Source organism: Prunus avium, chromosome 7 (genome assembly GCF_965620075.1).
Source record: "Prunus avium chromosome 7, drPruAviu1.hap1.1, whole genome shotgun sequence".
Classification (NCBI taxonomy): domain Eukaryota; kingdom Viridiplantae; phylum Streptophyta; class Magnoliopsida; order Rosales; family Rosaceae; genus Prunus; species Prunus avium.
In genome coordinates, this window is record NC_142290.1 from 26,115,996 (window position 1) to 26,135,814 (window position 19,819).

The window sequence follows — 19,819 nt, forward strand, 5'->3', positions numbered from 1 at the left end:
GTTGGATCAAATTGGTCCTTAGATGAGATCCTCTCTCTTAAGATAGGACCTCATCTAACGGCCTTCAATAATGCCCTCACTATAGAATGACAACTCATCCAAATCGTAGCTTTATTGCTAGGTAGACAGTTTCAAGCCTTCAAGGCTAACCTAGATTACGATATTCGTAGTCTTAACATACAAAGCATAATCAGTTTGGGTTGCTACCCAACAAGACATAAAAACCTGCAAGAAAAGTTCCAAAGTTTTTTAAGGCATCCACAAGAACTAGAGAATGAGGGACCCCTTTTAAAGTGACCAGTGCATCTGCTGGCTGGTGGAGGAGTCATAGCCCCTGGTGTGTCTAAGTTCCATGTGCTGCTGCCTCCTGTTCTGTTGAGACAGCTCAAGCACACCAGAGTACTGACTACTGAGAGGCTGTGAGATTTGACCTCGACCCAGATCGGGAAGCATCTCGTGTGAGCTGCTACCAGCCTCATTTCCCTTGAAACCCCACGAAATGGTTGGAAAGTGGTTGGAGGTCCCAGCCTGAGCCATTGGTTGAGCCACAGACCCTTGGGTGTTCATCCAGGTATTCAAGTAGGCATTCATCCCAACTCCCGATACTCGGTTTCTAGAGCCCCATGGTTGATTTGACAGAAGAGAGAGAGCACAGCTTGAGTCAGCCACTCCCGTGACGCATTCTCGAGGAGGAATTCCAGGTTCAGGATAACTAGTCCCGCCTGCTGAACCCTGTAGATAACTGCCGGATGTAGTAACAGAGTTGCTCTGCCATGGATGTTGAAGAAACTTACCCGTGCCATTGGCATTTTGATTAACAGGTACTCGCTCAGAAGTTCTCGTGGTCGCCCATGCATCCCTGTCAGCAGGCCTTGGGTATGCAGTGAAGTCCATCAGAAAGCTTCCAACTTTGTTGCTGTTTTCTATCATTTCAAGTAAAACATTTTATTGCCGTTTTATACGTAGCATAAGAGGAAACTGAAAAAACATAAGAGAGCGCAAAAATGTATTTTAAAGGGAAATTCAACTATGATGAGGTATGCCTAACCAAAGAGAGACGAAGAAAGTCGGCCAAAACGCGTAGATACGGATCCAGGTTGTGGCTTTCTCCGGCGCTCATTATGACCAGCCAGGCGTCTACGGCAACTACGTTTTCCTTGGTCAAATTCAGGAAGCTGGTGAAATCTGGGAGGGGTAAGAAATTATTTACCATTAATGTAGGGCCTGAACTAAAGACTTGAAGAAATTTGTACATTAACAAAAAGCAAAAGCAGACATTTAATTAGTGTTTAGTTTGGCTAAGCCGAGGATCTAGATTCTTCTAAAAAGGGCCGGCATACATAGGTTGTGCTTGTGACACAACTGATGAGACCCGAAATTCACTGGATGCTAGATGTTCTAGTACAAAAAAGAAACGCCCTCAGCAGAAAGACTAAGACCTTTAACAATACTCATAATACAAAACACAACCATTTTTCAACCTCCAAACTCAAATACAATAAACAAATATTGATGAACAAAATAAAACATAGGGAAGTATCATGAACTTAATACCCTACTCATATACTGCTAGATTGAAAGGGTCATGTAAGATCTCAAAGAACAAACTATTAGAGAGACGATACAATGTACAAGTTTTCTGTCACTCGACCGAGAATTGATGAAGCAAATCTCGAAATTTTATGTCATGCCGGCATAGTTTGCACTTGCTGCTGTAATCTAGAAGAATGTTTCACACTTGGTATAGCAGCATAGGCACGTAATATCAGAACCATCATAGAGACTAGATAATCCTAAAACCATCTAGTACCACAGGTAAATACATTTACTGCTAAATTCAAATCTTATACTCGCAAATGAAATCTGTTCAGAATGACATGGTTCGCACAGGTTATAAAATTGGTCACAAGAACTTCTACAACCTTAAGAAATTTGAGTTCAATGAAACAACATTGGTTATCTGTTTCAACCCAAGTTGTTAGTCTATTCACCATTGCTGCAAGCGATTCACGAGTCACAATTTACAGTGTGAGAACTGTGTTGCATGTTCTCAAGCCTCAATGCAGCTCATGAAAGTAATCTCACCATAACTTTACCATACGAGCCTTGCAAGTGTAGCATTGAAATGCAACACTTCCAAATGCATCATTTAAGAAAACAAGTAAAGCTGAAAAGCCTTCATCAAGGTCCAAAGCAGCTAACACTCAGAAGAACAATCACCAAGAACAAGATACATAACTCAATACTCACTCACAAATAGAATTTAACAAATTGGAAAGTAGCACAGCTAGATTACAAACAAAATCAACAACCACAAGAAACATAAGCTACATCCCCACCAAGCACCAAAGATGTTAGTTTACCAGAAAATTTATATAAAACTTGAAAGTCGAACAATGAAATTGAAAAAATACCCAACAATGAAATCTAAAAACTGTATTAGAAAAAATTCAAGTGCTTGCTGACCTGCTACACTGTTGGCAAAACCTCTGTTCAAGACCAGCAACAATGACCTTAGGGGTCTTAGAGTGCAAGCCACACACTTTGTGCCTGGAATAGTAAGCTTTGGCATCACTCAGATCTACCTGCTCACAAATGTTGATGTTTTGGGTAAGAACACTGAAATTACTCCACTGTTTCATTCAATAAAGAATGATGATTGAACATAGGGTGTGTTAAGTCAGTTTACCAGGGCAGTCAGCCTGCACCCAAGTTCGAATCCCTTCTCAAGATTAGATTAATTTATAGTAAATTATTGCTTGTATAAAAAAAATAAAAAAAGAATGATGATTGATACAATTTATATACACTGCAAATAATAGATTGCTCTAGAATGAAAAACTGTTAGAAAACTAGTTTAGCCATTTTCTGGCATGATTCTTTCTAGGAGAATTAATATCCTTGAGGCTAGCTGTAATATAGTAGAGTCAGGTGTATTGTATGTTTTGTGAGTTTGGTGTCACCTGGCAGCCTTCGACCTGGCACCTGGGTGGCTGACCCGGATGAGCCAAATGCCCGGCCCTTTGCTTCTTTGGCGGTGTAGCCCCAGAAGAAGAAGAAGACCCGGCAGACCCGGATTTGTATGGAGCTCCGAGACTCGCATCCTCAAAGTAGATTTTCTGGCCAAATTTTAAGCCGTTGAGTGACTCGGTGGAGGAGTTTGGTGGGGAAGAGGAAGATGAGCTCCCTGACTCGGTCATAGAGCTCGAGCTCATTTCCATGGTTGACCTCTACAGTGCATTCATAATATTTTTGGGGGTCATGAATGTGCCTCAATATATATATGTATGAGAGAGAGAGAGAGAGAGAGAGAGAGAGAGGTTAGTTTCTCTTTCTAAAGAAGCGGTAGTGAGAGAGTGATAAAGGTGGTGAATGTGGAGGGATAGTGAAAAGCAGGGACCTGACAGTGGCCCATGCCAGCTCTGAGCCTCTCGGAGAGAGAAAGAGAGAGTTTTTGTTTGTGTAAATTGTCTGAGAGAGAGAGGTACAAAAATAATGGAGCCAAACGCAGAACAGAGAGAGATGGATGAATGGGTAGTGTGTACTTTAATGGAGTTCTCTCTCTGAAGCACTCAGCTTTACAAGAAGCTCCTTTTACGGGCTTGACAATTATAACTCTCACCTGTCGTTTTTAACAAAACTTTCTTCTTCTTTCTCAAAGATTTCGTATGATTCGGAAGGTGTGTAACTCAAGTGATTAAAATCATTTATTTATACTCCGAGTTCTGAGTTTGATTTCTCTCTCCTATAAAAAGAAAAAAGAAAAAAGAAAAAGAGTTTATAAGCTTTTCTTTTTGATGAGATATTATGGATTATGGATACGGGTGCCCATATGCATGATGCATGGGGCACATAATTTTGTGTTAGATCATGTCAAAATGTCTAAATTGCCCCTGCTTTCTTGATTAATGTGTTTTACATTATGACTAAGTAGATTTTACCCCCACTATAATTAAGAAAAGAGTTCTCTTATGCTTTCACTTCCCCTCATTTTGTCAATACCAACTCCCAAATGAGAACTTTAATCCAGCAGGGGACCATATGTTTGTAGACTATACCACTAAAAATCACAATAATCATTAGTACAAATGATGTAATTAGTAGATTTCAACGTGGTTCACTAATGTACTCTAAAAATGTGTTCTCTTTTAAACTTTACTATTAATTTAATCACAAGTCAAGAAGAGTCCTATTTTTCTAACTTATCATTAGGTACAAGTACAATAATCGGGTAGGTAATTGATTCATTCGGGCAAGTTATTAGTTGGTTAATTAAAGAAAATAAAAGATAATAGGTTTTAGAATCTATGCACAGCAGACTATCTAGTCTATAAATAGTGGGCAAAAACTCATTATATTATTTTGTAAAGCAGTAAAATTCATATTCATGATATAAACAGGAAGAACACAGCTTCAAAGGAAGTTCTTGCAATACAGAAAACTAGAAAAGCGTAATCAATCGTGCACAACATTGCAAGATAATGTATACAAAAATTATACAACTATTGTGATTAGGAAAAACGAAACCATGTACTGCAATTGGGTGGGCTTAGCAAAAATAAAATTAAGCACGTAGTTTAGTTAGGTTGAATTTTCTAATTATGGAATATTATGTTATCCAAGTTGGAAGAAAAGGGCTCTGAGGAGAATTGCCTCACCTATCAATCATGCTACGGCTTTATTAGGTCCAGATTGACGGTACTTCCTGTTATAAACACAATTTTCCTTCTTCAAGAAGCTACATATGTGTGAATATTTCATGCTGTTTCAGTTCATCCATCCATGTGGGGGCAGTGATGTAGATTATCCACTACAACCTGGTTTTTCATGTTTGGACTATGCACTTTTTCCTTCTTTTTAATATAAATAATATCAGGAATATCCCAATACATCATTTACAAGATATATATAGATTATCCACTACTTTATCACAACCTGGTTTTCATGTTTGGACTATTTTTCTTTTTTTTAATATAAATAATATCAGGAATATCCCAATACATCATTTACAATATATATATATATATGTGTGTGGTGTAGAGTTTCCATTGATGGATTACTCGAATAAATTTCTTTGAGAGACAACTTTTAGGATTCCTCTATGTTGTAATTCAGTGATCTAAAGCAAAAAATCACCAAAATCAGAAAACTTATAACCATTTAATTAGAAGGTAGTCATTTTTAATGTTTTTTGAAAATATTGTGTTTGCCAATTTATTTTACCGTGATCTTTAAATAAAGATTTGAAAAATAAATGAATTTGATCATTGAAATACAATGTGAAATAAATCCTATAAGATGGAAAAATACTTGTGTGAAATGGAAATAACACTGTTTTGTTATTCCCAATCAATCACGATATGCTACTCGTGAGAACTTTTCTATGTGACAATTTGTAATTGATCGAAAATAGCCAAAAAGCGTTATTCTCGTTTCACATAGATTTTTATGCTCAAAGGTGAGAGCGAGAGATGATGGATATAAGGACGCAAGGCCCTCCTTCACCTCAGATCATCACTGTTTCCTCACACAACAGGACATATCTAATAATTCAACACTGAGATTTAATAATTCACCATGAATTATAGATGCAGGTTGAAATTGTTGAAAAGCTCAAATATTATTCCAATGACAAAACAAAGGTACAAGTTCCTACCTTAAAGAAGGGCACACCTGTCTCTCGTTTGAAGTAGTCAATCTCCTGAGCCTTGAGCGTCCCGTTAATTTACTGCTACCAAGGAAGGAGGCTCATAACATATTGTTGTTCCATTCCAATGAGAAAACCAATGTTAAAAGAAGGGTAAAATTGTCTATAACGATGTTAAACTAGTCAATCTGCGCTCAGCTCTGAGTTGTTTGTTCCATTTCAAACTTGCTATTCATTGGAATTTGAATACTTCAGAGCTGGAGAAGGAAGTGACAATTTTTATTTTTATTTTATTTTATTTTTGGTAACAATAGGATGTGACATTTTTAGGGGTGTCGGCATGTGAGGCATTTGGCATTTTCATTATTATTATTATTTTTTTTCATACCCTAAATTTCTGAACCCTAGAGAGACACATGCATGCAGGTACTGCTTCGCAAATATCTTGGCAAGAATCTTACTCTGAACTTCTGAGGTACCATGAGGTCTCTGAATTATTTTCCATTGAAATTACTTGAAATAAGAGCTGTGTTTGGAAAAGTGGAAACTTGATGGCCTTCAACAAGGGTTTCATTTCAATTTTCAAGGTTGGTAACTTGGGTTTGCAGTTTTTGTTAGTTTGGTTTGGTTGGACTTGAAGCCATTATTCTCAGTAGCCTACTCCAACAAGCCAGGCTTCTCTTACCATTACACACAAAAAAAGAGGAAGAAAAGGGCAAATAAAGCTATCAGAATCACTCATCAGCAAATGAACCACTTCATTTTTAGCTGTCTGCCGCCCTCTTTCACCTAAAAGCAGGAATAAATATATTTGATGGATTTCATAATGGGGGTTAATTGTTAATGGTGTGGCAGGTGAATGTCCTTTTAGGTCAAATATGTTAATAGCAGTTGAGCAGTCAGTCAGATGTTAATTTAAGAAGCATGCTTCCTCATTGGGACATCAGAAGAAAGGGGGTTGGTTGGTTTACTTGTTATAACTACTTGTCTCTTTTTTTTTTTCCACAACTTATGAGGCATTTCTCACAAAGTGGGTACTATAATATTGTTGTTCTTTTAATCCAATGATTTGATGTGCAACTTGATGCGTGAGGAAGAAAGATAGCTAAAATATATCCTCGGTGTAGGAAAGTTTTTATTTATTTATTTACTTATTCTTTTTGTCTTCCTACCACATAGGTCATATTGGGTTGGGAAAAAGTTCGGACAAATAGCATTCTTTTTTAAAACACAATATAACTGACTAACTCTTGATTTAGTGATATTTTTCTTCTTAGTTATGAAATATGTCCAAGTTCGAATGCCTCTCTCAATAATTTTTTTTTACAAAATCACAATCATAATTTCTTGTTGTTGCTAAAAGCGATATCTAAACTACTCTAAATTAATCTAATTTACAAAGAGTTATTGGGTTCGAGTCCTAGCATCCGTGTAGTGTGTTTGAGTTTAGTATACTATCGTACCTCTCAATAGAAAAAGTCCTAAAAAAAAAAGATACTTTTTTTACAAGTTGAATTTACAATTCATTATTTACGTTTAGAATATAATTTTAGAAAGACAAAAGAAAAAAGAGGCCATAACCACCTCCCACCCCAATCCAATCCCCCTACTCTACTCGCACTGCCTGCCGCCACTTCCCTCTCTCTCTCTCTCTCTCTCTCTCCATAAAAAAACTACAAGATCTCTTCGTTTGGGCCTGAAATTTGCGTTGGCTTGAAATAAGAGTTGGGTTCACTTTCCAAAATGGGTGTTGAGATTTGTCTACCAAAAATGGTGAATGACCCATACTATTCAACAAAAAAGGGATTAAATTAAATAAATTCACATTATTTTGATATTGAGAAATAAGTTGTAGGGGTTTTTTCGTTCCGGCAGCTACTGCGAACCTGAGCTGCTGTAAAGAGCCATATGTGTGAAATTGCCCCTTGTGTTTGAGTTCAAGAATCAGACCACAAAAATGCTTCGAAAGGGTAGTGGAGCCTTAGGAAGCACCCTGGTTATCTTCACAAACAAAAATAACAGTAGCTTACAGATAAATTCTTAGCTTGGCATGAGAAGCTTGTGGCATGAGAAGCTTGTGGCATGGAAGCAAAGCAATCATGAGTTTAGCATTAAAGAGAGATAGGGATGTGAGTTCCTATGAGAAACAAGGGTTCTAAGGAAAGAGGAAAGAGATTCTAAGAAGGTTTGTTGAAGAGAGAGAGAGATGGGGGGTATAATGGGTGTGTTGAGTAGTTTTCGACAGCTTGGCGAAAACTCTGTCAAGCTCTGGAACGATTTACCATAAGAGAAAATGGGAAGAGATGGAGGAATGGTGTCACGACCCAACTCCCCTAGCACGATATTGTCCGCTTTGGGCCCCCCCTCTCTGGCCCTCACGGTTTTGTTTCTGGGAGCTCACGAGCAACTTCCCAGTGGGTCACCCATCCTGAGATTGCTCTAGTCCCCAACTCGCTTAACTTCGGAGTTCCTAAAAATCTGAAGCCAGTGAGCTCCCAAAAGGCCTCATGCTAGGAAGAGAAGTGCCCACACATTTAAAGCACTTCACCTTTCCCTCCCCGAGCGATGTGGGATTGCTCACCGTTCTTGTTTCCCCAAGACACGGGTCTTACAAATGGGGCTCGAAATTGCAGAGGTTTCAGGGATGAGAGATGAAGCTTGCTCTCTGGATGTGTGTTAGATGGGAGAGAGAGATGAATAAGATGATGGTGGAAGAATGAGTGGTTTGAGCAAGTTTCCGGCAGCTTGACGAAATATCTGGAATAGCTTGCCATAAGAGAAAATTTGAGGAGATGGAGAGGTGTGGCTAGAAATTGAAGGGTTCCAGGGGTGAGAGATGATGCTTGCTCTCTGGATTTGGTTTGCTTGCCTTTGATTGAGTTGTTTTCAATGGGTAGGAGACACTCCCTTTTATAGACGCTGGAAGCTCCTCCTTCCCAAGAAACCCTAATGGCTTTTCTCCAATTTTGCCAAGTCTCCTCCATTTCTCTTCTCTCCCTTTGACTCATCCTATTTTGTGAAATCCTTTTTTGTCCAAACACACAAAGACAAGGTTTTTGGGAGCTCTAAGGCTTTTCCCGCAGCCGCTTCAATGGTGATTTCCTATCTTTGGTTATCACCTCTCTTGCTCGGGCTACAATTGCGCCCTGGAAACGCTTCGCGGGCCTAGGGCCCCCTCCTGCTCGGGCTGGCTTGTAGTGCTGGAAATGCTCTAAGGATAAAGGCCCCGTGCCCATTAAATGACATCCCCTTGTTGGTTGGGTCAAAATTAACTTTGACTCCGAAACAATGGATTCGTCATACATGATAGTGATCATCACATCTTACTTGCAAGTGCGAATAAGATTGATAAGACTACTATCACTGTGGCAGAGAGCATTGCTTTTGGGGATGGGCTTGCCCATGGCTACAACCATGGATGGCGAAAACTTATTGTTGAAGGTGATTCTAAACTTATCATTGACAGTGCCCTAAAGAAGGTTTCGACTCCCTGGAGTATTCCAAAAACTATTCAGGATATTTGGAAGCTTAGATAATTTCGAGAATCCGTTGGCTTTCAACATGTTGAGTCACGAAAAGAATTTGGAAAAAGAAAAACGTGATTCTCTTATGGCTAAAGGAAAAACGAATTTGAGATTGCGTAGCACTTTTTATTAGATTATTCTCAAGTTAAGTATGCGTAACTCCAAACTAAGGTAATATATGGGATTCTTCAAATTTGTATTTTCTTAAGACAAAAATTTAGTAATGGTCGCTGAATTATACCCTTACTTACAGTTTTGTCCCTATATTTTTACTAATTTGGTTGAAATTATCTGCTTATGGCACTTTCTTCTACTTCTAGAAAGGACGATAGGTTGTGACGTGAGAACAATTCAATAAAAACTGCTACGGAATCTCAGTTTTAGTTTGGATATTACATTCTTGAAGTAGAGTAGAGTTTTGGAATATGGGTTTGGTAAAGTTTATTTAAAAGCACGAAAGCATCTGACCCTGAACAAGAAGGAGCCAAAGAAAGAAAGGGATCTTTTGTTTCTTTATTGAGATGTTCAGGGTTTCTTCTCCTCTCTCGCTATCTTTGTTTCCTATATATATATATATATAGCAAGAAGTAGCCAGACACATGCATGCGCATACATATCTCTCTCCATCATTTACTTTGAGCTAGCTATCAATTCAGACATGGTGTCGACTTCCTGAACATCTATTTCTGATCCATCCACAATCTGCGATTCTTGCTTAATAAATTAAGGTATGAATGAATAGAACTTTACTCCATACTCAATTCATTCTTAATTTAGGACCCAATTTTATGTAGGTCTCCAAATTATAATTTTATTTTAACTTGCTCTTATTCGCCTCCAAACCTTATGTGTAGGGATGTTCGCATAATCCTCTAAATCTTAGTCTCTTTTTTGTACTCGTTACCCCCTCTTCAATAATATATTAACACTATGTTAGAGTTTGTATAGGAAAAATACACTTGCATTTAGTGCCACGTTGGAAGGGAGTTATTTCCTTCCATGGTTTATAAGCACCAACACTTTAAAAATACTAAATAGGGTATGAGCCTAGTGGAGGTAAAATTGAGCTTCATCATGCATTGGGCTTGAAATATATTTAATTGTCAAAATCATTATCTGAAATTCGAACACACAAAACACTTCCTGAGAGAAATCAGTATCAGTCTAAAGGACATTTCAATTTGTTATTATTCTGTTATTTTTATATTGATTGTTCAACACACTATTCTCTTCAAAAAATAATATATCCACCTCCAAACAAAATGTATACCAACGGCACCGCTTTCTTTAACTCATGATTCTATATAATGTTTTAATATATTAATATAACATAGATTTTATGTAATTAATAATGCCCAAGGAAAGAACTTGGCTATTGGTATTTTGTCAAATTTAAACTATCTTTTGGGTATCTCTCCTCATTGCATTCCAAAATTTTGAATTGGCTTTCTCATCTCTCTTCCCTAAGATACCGCAGTCTCGATGGAGTGAATTTTAGCAGCACATGATTTATAAATTTGGCTTTCCAATTTTAGTAGCCTCAGAAACCTTGATCTAATATGGAATTCTTTCAGTACTTTTCTAGGTGAACTTACAAGCCTCAAATCTTTGGAATACCTACACTATCTAATTTGGGCCTCATAGGTCAAATTCTCAAAGTCATTGGAAACTTGGGGCAAGCTAAACGTGAAGGTAAATTCTTGTTTAATTTCCTTTGTTGGCATCACGGTCCTGAATGATTTTTGCAGTGATATTTATGAGGGAATACTTAAAAAAATAAATAGTTGGGATTTATGTTTTCAAGTATTTGGGTGTTTTTAAGTTTATGTTTTCAAAATTATGTCTACCAAACAGATTTTTTTGTGTGTGTTTTGTACTCAAAAGTTCTGTTTTTAACTTTAAAAAATTGAGTTCAAATCGATTTATAAACCAAAGAGACGTGGCAAGGGGTGAAGATGGCTGTTTTATTTCAAGGAAAATAGTTTCCTGCTTTTTAGGAAATGTGGGCGTGGTATTTTCAAGTTTCTAAATATTTTTCAATTTAAAAAATTATTAATTTACATGCACATGCCATGTCATTTAAAATGGACACCGGTTTTTAAATTTTATTTTTAATATTTTTAACTTAATGAATATTTATTTTCAACTTTTCACTTTTCACTTTTCTCTCATCTTCTCCCAAATCCAGCACAACCAACCATCATGGATCATGCTGCCCCGCCCATGGCGGACTTGTGTAATTCTCTTCCAAGAAGAAAATTTGACACTTTGTTGAAACGTTATATCTTTGGGTCATGAAACTTATAAACAACCTCCTCCTCCATTGTTCGAAAATCCAAATGCCCCATTTTTCCCTCCAGAATCCAATTGCCCATTTTGTGAATCAAAATAAAATATTATTAGGAAATATCAAAATGGATCCTTGAGATTTCATTTCATATTCTTGACAGATTTCATTTCATATTTTTGATAAAATAAATCAAAAAGCTATTCGGAGTTGATCTCAGAATTTGGTGGCTTTTTTTGTCAGAGAATTTGGTGGCTTTATTAAGAATTATTTGGGGATCTGCCAATTTGGTGGTGCGGCTAGCAGTTGGGCCGAAGGTGCGGAGGCGTGGCGGCATGGCTCTGAGTCCGATTAATCCAGGTAGAGATACTGAATAACAATAGTAATATATATTCTGGTCAAAATTTATAATAACAAGTTTAAATGTGTTGATGACAGGGAGAAGGATTGATCAGAATCAACATTTGAATCACGAGTATCCCATGATGGAAGTGCAGAGGAAGAATGATGGTGACCGTATTTACTGCGATGGGTGCGGTGACCCAGTGCTTGGGCCTAGCTACACTTGCAACATTTATAACTTCGATCTCCATAAATCATGTGCCGAGTTACCGGGTGAGATCCACCACCCGATCCACCGCAAGCACCCACTTACTCTTGACACAAGTGGCAGGGAAAAGAGTTGCAGTGCATGTCATCAAGATTGCATCTCGAGGTTCAGTTACAGTTGTTTCCAATGTGAGTTCAACATTGACCTCCAATGTGCTTCCAATTGGCGCAACATTCTTGACTTTCATGACCACAAATTCACCCGACTTAGGAAGCCAGCGAAATTACCTTGTGAAGCCTGCGGCATAGATAGCACCGCCTTGTACCTCTGCAGCATCTGCCAGCTCCTGGTCCATGGGAGTTGTTATAGGTTACCTAGCCACGTCAAAACGGTCCAGCACCAACACCGCCTAAAGCTCACCTGGTGGTTTGAAGATACTTTTCCAAAAATCCAAAATTACTGTGACCTCTGTTTTGCACACATGGACAAAAGCCGCGCAGTTTATTATTGCGAACGTGAATATTGCAGTTATGTCGCCCACAATTACTGCGCAACAAAACATCCTGAGGCGGTTCAAGATAGTGTTGATGATGATGATGATGATAGAATAATCAGCAACCAAATTGAGTTGCAAATCAATCACTTCAGCCATCCACAACATGTCTTAGCCCTCATCAATAGTGATCATCAAGATAATGGTGATGATGATGATGATAGAATAATCACTTGTAATGGCTGCATGCGACCCATCACCAAAATTGATGCCTTTTATAGCTGTACAGAACAAGAGGAGTCGTGCCCTTTCTTTCTACATACAGCTTGTGCACACTCACCTAAAAAGATAAGTTTCCCATATTACCCTGAGATCCAGTTTGAACTCCAACCAAGGGCTCAATATTGGATTGGTGGGGTGTTCAAGTGTTTCATGTGCGATACGTTTTGCCAAGGCTTCGTATACCTTTCTAATATTATTTCAACTTTCGCCGTGGACCTTCAGTGCGCTATTCTATATAAGCAGAAGGCTCTTAAACATGAGGCTCATGTTCACACCCTCCAGTTCAACAAAAAGTATGAAAACACTTATAAATGTAGGGGTTGTGGCACTTCTAAAAAATATTATTGGTTCAGTTGTAGGAGATGCGACTTCCATCTCTGTATTTCATGTGTTAAATTACCTCCTACAGCGAGGCACAGGTATGACAATCATCCTCTCAAGCTCACCTATGACAGTGTTAAAAACGAGTTAGATGAATATTATTGTGAAATATGCGAAGGCAAACGAGATCCCAAACTCTGGTTCTACTCCTGCTCGGATTGTGACTTTGATTGTCATCCTCATTGTGTTCTCGGGAGGTATCCTCAAGTCAAGTTAGGAGATAGTTACAAGCATCCGGCTCACCCACACCTTGTCACCCTTGTTGACAAGAGAAGGAGTGAAATTCCTTCCGATAAGAGAGAGCGGATTCTTCCTTGTAAAGTGTGTAGTGAACCTTGTGAAGGATTGGTGTTTGAATGTTCTGAGTGTAATATAAATTTCCACCAAACTTATGAGGACTCTCACCCATGGTTCAAAGGACAATGTAATTTCTGATAGTCGAAATAAATTGATTCTCGTTTCAAATTCATTTCCACCGAAGGTGTTTTAATTTTCTTGCATGTCAAATATCTCAAACTTCCTACAAAAGTCTTGAAAATAGTTGGGTTCTGCTTTTCAGCTCCAGCTTCATATTTGGACAACTTCACTCCACGTTCCAGGGGTGTGGGCAGAAATGACGAAATTCTAACTTCTAGAGGTGATCGTCAAGTAAGAAGTAACTATGTTCCATATAAGATCGGAGGCACAATTGTGTTCAATTCAAAAGTTCAAACCCAAACTGAACATAGGATCCTGATTACAATCCACGAAAGCGAAACTGGTCTGATAAGTTCGACCATGCAAAAGCTTTAGGCTCTCTTTTAAGGTTCTGCTTTCTAGAGCCTGTGCAAGACTGTGACATGTCCTCCAAGAAAATCGGATTGTATTGCATTTTCCATTGGATTAAATCTCAAGCAAGGTAAGATGCAAACTAAAAGTTACACAACTATGTATGTATGTGGATATGAATAATATAAATATATCCACACTAAACAGAATTAACAGAGTAAACAGACAGAACCAAAGAAAACATCCTCTGTTAAATACACATATTCTTTATAAAAAAAAATATACCTTTTTCTTTTTTAATGAAAAAGAAAGGGATAAACTCCTACTTGTGGTTGAGTTCAAGAAGCGTGTGTGTGAGCTTCTTTGTAGAAGAAGATGAAGACACAACAATTTGACCAAAATTACTATAAAAATTCAAAATCCCATTACCTATAAAAGCAAGAAAGCATCAGGGATGTTTTATTTAGAGAGTGAGCTTCCTTCCTTTTTGTCTGTCTCTCTTTCTTGTTGCTATAACAACTACTTCTACATTTCTCTCTCTCTTCACATCCATTGATTTGCTTATCCATGCAGAATTCGCAGTTCATCCTTTCCTCCTTCTTTTTAAAAAATATTTTATACAAACAATACTGTGGAGGGTGGATTCTAACACATGATCTCAATGACAAGGATAACTGCTCTTAATCACTTGAGCTACAAGTCTTTTGCAATTCCCAGTTCATCCTTAATTTAGGTAACGTACGGAAACACTCTTGTATATATATGTATATATATATATATATATATATATATATATATATACACACACACGCATTTCAGTGACGAGCATCCATTGATGTTCAAGGAAGAGTAGAAGAAGGATGGTCCCTTGGTTTTTTGCTTAGCGTGTGAGGACCAGTGCTTGGCCCAGGCTACACTTGCAAACAATGTCTTTTTTTTTTTCTTTCTTTTTTTTTTTTCCTTTTTTTGCAAACAATGTCTATTTGAATGTATTTTATGTTTTTTTGGTGTGTACACAATCTCGGCCATCTCTCTGTCTTAAGTTTGACTCAGGTAAGAAGTACATGCATGTAACTAATGGTGGTCTCACACGAACGATTCTACACACTTGCAACACAAAAACCTCTGATCTCATTTCTCATAATTTCAACAAAATAATGGAAAATTGGGTAAAAGATGTATTGAGGACATTTTCGCCAACTCTTTAATAAAAGGGAGAAGGTGAATTTGAACCCAAAAAAAAAAAAAAAGGAACGCAAGGGAGCTGCAAAAATCTCCTCTATGACCAAAGATCAAACGAAACGACTAAGTTTCTTAGAAACCGGTGTGGCGTTTGCCGAAGAGGCTCTAATGCCCAAGTTAGACTTCGAGAAATTCAGGAATTCAAGTTATGTGACTTCAAATCATGTAACTCAAATAGTTGAAGGCTTTTGGATATATCATATACGCGTCTTGTCTTATCATAAACTGTCAATTGTCATGGATATATGATCTATTTATGGTAAATTTCTAAGTAACGTATGTTAGAGAAGAAATATGTGCCGGCAGGTTTCACAACTTAACTTTGGATGTCATTTGAGGCTATTAATTGGATTCAAACGACTCTAATGTTTTGTTAGGTGAAGTTAATGCCTCTAGTTTGATTCTACATTATTTCTAGTTAATTGGACTGATAAAGAAATTACGATAATTTTTCAAGTGAACCTCGTTGATGGAACCATGTTTGGCAGTTTTGTAGTTGATTTTGCGGACTATATAATTATACTAGAAAAAAAAATGTTAAACATGGATATCTTCTTGTGTGCACAATCTTGATCACTACCTCTTAGCCTCAAGCCATCAGCATCAACTAATGAAAGCCAAGTCACCGGTGAATGCCAGAGGTATGGTTAGCAACTAGACAAAGACTAAACAAAAGCTTTGGGCTGCGACATGCCTCCTAAAATTTCAGTTCTATATTGCATAAGAATGTATTACTAAAAGAAACTGATGTCAAATCCCACAAACTCTGTATAACTGAGATGTATCATCTCTAGCAAGGCTCGGATATAAGTTCCCGACATCTTCTGCGGGGTCGCTCATTTGCACCATAGATTTTGGTGGCTATGAATGAAGAAAAAAATAAGACCCATGAATTCTAAAACGGATTGGACGAAGAAACACTCTCAGAAAAGAAGGCTGTCAAAAGCGAAACTCATAATTTCACCCTGTATTCTGATCTGCAAGCTATATGGCACACAATGTGGCGCTTTTAACTTGTGCTATCATATGCCATTCAATCATACTAGCTGCAAAAACTACACATAAAAAAGGAAATTATACAACAGTGCTAAACTTTAGTATTTAACATGTTTGTAATCCAAGACACTGGTTTTGACTAGACTCCTACCCTAAGGGCATTTCATTGTTTGTCCTTCTAAGCACTTCAACAGCCACAATGTATACCCTTCTCGTGGGATAATAGTAGTGTTCCGGTTGCACTAAACCATCTAAAGGGTTCTTCACAATAACCACTGCATGGTATTTCAAAAGTTTGGTCGAAGTGACAAAATGCTTCTAAGTTCTCGACGTGATAGTCCAAGTAAGGAATAACTTTGTTTCGTATAGATTGGAGGCACACGTATGTGCAATTGGCTTGTGTAAGATCAAACCTAAACTGCACATAACATAGGATCCTAAATACACTCGACATAACTGAACATAACATAGGATCCTGAATACACTCGACAAAAGTGAAATTGCTCAGATGCCAATTTGTTACCTAAGCTTCAGCTTTATTTGGATTACCAAAACAGGTGCACACATGATATCGGGTTTAGATCCCCTCTGCATGTGCAGAGTATTTGATCAACATCATCATTATTTCCAAGGGAATGTAGACACCAATTTCATTCGGGCACCTAACCCAATCTATTCCACAAATAGGAACCAAAAAGGGGATGCATATAGATTTCTGTTTTGAAAATGTTTGTTTTCCATATTTGTCAGAACATCAGGAGAATGACTATCAATCACGCTTACCTATATATTTTAATCATTCAGCCATGTAAATGAAATCCATGACTCTAGCACTGGCAACTTAATAACTTAAAGAGTTAGTATTATAAACTAAAAACGAAATCCGTCACCGTTGAACTCACCTGGTTTTCCCTTGTTGAGTATTTGAGTCTCCTCAATTATCATCTGCTAGAAGAGCCAACACCAAACACATCTGTTCACATGTTCATAAGAAGTAATTAGTCTCTGATCTAATCCATTTTCTGTTTGAGAATTCAAGATTATACCATGGAAACCAACTACAAGGGCCATATCTTTAGCTCACATGTTCAAGTAATGCGCAACAAAATCCAGTGAACACTTGTAATCCATTGTGAAGGCCATTATCTCTATTCAAGACTTCAGGTGTATAGGTCTATTTCCGGGTATAAAGGCCTTCAGTTTCATTTTCTGAGGTGCCTGAATTGAAGCACCAGTGTATTCTGCTGGTGGAATTTGGATAATTTAAAAGCATATATACTCCCTCCCTAGCTATTTTCCTTTTCAGGAAAGAGAAATGAAGAACGAAAAATGAAGGCAACCTCATCTAAGTTCAAGTAAAATGAATGCTGTCAGAGAAATTTTTTGTAGGGCTAACGAAAATGTCTGTGGCTAGTAACAGAAGCAAATAGCAGGGCACAAGCGAATATTTCAAAACCTCACAATCAAAATCATCCGTTCGCAAAAGAAAGAAGAAATGTAAAACATATAATGAAGGCAATATAAGGAATGATAGGTGAACCAACAAAGCCTTTCTCCACGCTTCTGATTTATCCATTGATGGCAAAGAAGGTGTGCAACTATCACAACAGCAAAACTGAACTCATTTGCACTGAACACCAGCTTCAGCAGCTCGGTGAGGCTTGTTTTTCCGCCTACTCCCATTTTGTCGGAATCCAACAGACTTTGTCGAGTCATCAAGACTTGATTTTGTTTCAACGTTTTTATCCTCTTTGACTGATTTTATATTTTCTTTGACCTGAGCAGACCTCTTCCTTTTCCTTCCATTCTCAATGGCAGATTGGTTTTTCATGTCTTTGCTAGAAACATAAATTTTTGCATCCTCAACATCTTCTGTCTTCTGAGCTTCTTCTCCTTCTCCAATATCTTCCTTTAATGGTTTATGTGGCCTTCCTCTTCTCCTGTTTGGTGGAATCCTCTCCTCTTCACCACTTCCAGGATCCTCACGAACAGCAATAACGCTTTGTTTCTTCCCTTTACCTCTACCTCTACCCATAGTAAATAAACCTCGTGAAGAAAATTCCAAACTAGAAAAATTTCTGCAAATACAAACAAATGATCTTAGAAGCAAAACTCAAAATGAGTAACAGACTAAACTCCACTAATCAGCGTGCAAAGTTTATAATACAGAATACCAGTATTAAGGTATCCACAAGCAGAAGAGGATTAAAGAAAATCCATATCAACCTCCAATGACACAATTATTAATGAAACCAGTTTATATATATAGTTGAGCTAAAACTGAGACCTTTAAGGAACAGGAAAATCCTAAACCTTACCTCAAAAAGGTACTACATAGTACACAAAAAATCAGAAAGTTAAAAATCAATCATGACTGCCTCTTTAATTCCTTACACTGTCTTTGGTTGATGAGAAATTCAATTGAGAAGAAAGAAAAATGCAGGCTCGAACCCTTCCCCCCTATCATTTCAAATACCCAAAAACAAAAATGCATCTTTGCTGCTGGCAACAGATTCTATTATCTAGTGCCTCTGACTTAACTAATTCAAGCATTCATCAAGCCAGTCCAGAGAGTTTGAAAGGAACATAAATGGAAACACTAAAAAATGGTAATAAAGTATCACAAACCAGCTATACCCTTTGTAAACTATATTCAACCTGAACAAGGTATTTATTAAAATTTGCAGATAAAGGGCAATCACTTTTGGATCAAACACCACTCTGGCTTCACTTTAATCCAAATCAGTAATTTCAAATTTGGCTGCTAAAACTTTGCAAGAAAGAATATTAAAAAAAAATTGTTATATTTGAAACTTAAGACTTGAGATGTTTCCAGATTATGAAGCACTAACTCAAACCAAACACGATAATTAGTCTCGTTGAAGTAACTCACTTTGATTTTTCAGGTCCGAAACAGAGAGAAATCCAGGATTGACAAAAGTAATTTATTTTCTTTGTCTACCATTAATCTTCACAAAACAAAAAACAGAAGCACTCATATTAGAAAACCAAAGCGTGACAAAGTACATATGCAACATAGAGAAGAGCGAAGCAAAGAAGAATGAAGCTGACCTGAAAGCAAATATCCACTTTCTGCATCTTATTGGCAAAACCCATTTCTCGCAATCTGATAAGAGCAATCAAGAAACTAAAAAAAACCCAAGAACCAAATAGGCTGCTTTCTATTACTGGCTTTTCCAACAGTGAAGTAGCAGAAGCCAAAAGAAATTGAAAACAAGGATCTGAATAACAAGTTAAGAAGACGCAGATCAGATAATCATGTCATCAAAGAGAAACGTTAGCACAAATATTATTGGAGCCTGAACAGATTAATCAAAAGCAATACTGAGCTTTTGAGAGGTTAGCTAAAGAGAGGAGGCAGAGAGAAAGAACTTGAATAGAGGAAGCGAGGAGAAGAAACTGGTAAGAAAGTAGTGTGTGAGTTTTTTGTTTTGTTTTTCTCTTTTTGTTTTGTTTTTTGTTTGTCCTGCTCTCCATAGTCCGAGGGTCATATGTTGCGAAAATGCAAGTATGTGTTAAAATAATGATCAGTATTATATACCTAGCATTAATGTTTTTATTTTTCTGGTCAAATAGCATTAATGCTTAGGTCATGATGGAATCCAGTTGAATCCAACGTGTATATCCT

The 19,819-nt window shown here is 37.5% G+C and overlaps 3 protein-coding genes across 5 annotated transcripts; 1 reads left to right on the forward strand and 2 right to left on the reverse strand.

Annotated features, from left to right (window-relative positions):
* Positions 1-94: 94 nt before the first annotated feature.
* Positions 95-3,679, reverse strand: LOC110770751 (squamosa promoter-binding-like protein 9). Its single transcript, XM_021974969.2, has 4 exons — positions 2,964-3,679; positions 2,467-2,585; positions 1,049-1,185; positions 95-923 (listed from the first exon to the last, which is right to left on the reverse strand). The coding sequence occupies exons 1-4, from the start codon at positions 3,219-3,221 to the stop codon at positions 289-291; spliced, it is 1,149 nt and encodes a 382-aa protein (XP_021830661.1). The 5' UTR covers positions 3,222-3,679; the 3' UTR covers positions 95-288.
* A 6,062-nt stretch (positions 3,680-9,741) lies between these two features.
* Positions 9,742-13,637, forward strand: LOC110744977 (uncharacterized). Of its 2 annotated transcripts, XM_088243950.1 has the most exons (4): positions 9,742-9,899; positions 10,746-10,863; positions 11,702-11,818; positions 11,897-13,637. In XM_088243950.1, exons 3-4 carry the CDS (start codon positions 11,794-11,796, stop codon positions 13,597-13,599), a joined length of 1,728 nt encoding a protein of 575 aa, XP_088100076.1. In that variant the 5' UTR covers positions 9,742-9,899; positions 10,746-10,863; positions 11,702-11,793; the 3' UTR covers positions 13,600-13,637. The 2 variants fall into 2 exon arrangements, with proteins under 2 accessions (XP_088100076.1, XP_088100077.1); XM_088243951.1 differs by lacking the exon at positions 10,746-10,863 and having other exon boundaries at positions 9,750-9,899.
* A 3,863-nt stretch (positions 13,638-17,500) lies between these two features.
* LOC110744971 (uncharacterized) lies at positions 17,501-19,694 on the reverse strand. 2 transcript variants are annotated; one of them, XM_088243952.1, is made up of 3 exons: positions 19,243-19,694; positions 19,064-19,139; positions 17,501-18,248 (listed from the first exon to the last, which is right to left on the reverse strand). In XM_088243952.1, exon 3 carries the CDS (start codon positions 18,203-18,205, stop codon positions 17,792-17,794), a length of 414 nt encoding a protein of 137 aa, XP_088100078.1. In that variant the 5' UTR covers positions 18,206-18,248; positions 19,064-19,139; positions 19,243-19,694; the 3' UTR covers positions 17,501-17,791. The 2 variants fall into 2 exon arrangements, with proteins under 2 accessions (XP_088100078.1, XP_021800713.1); XM_021945021.2 differs by lacking the exon at positions 19,064-19,139.
* Between the last annotated feature and the right edge of the window lie 125 nt (positions 19,695-19,819).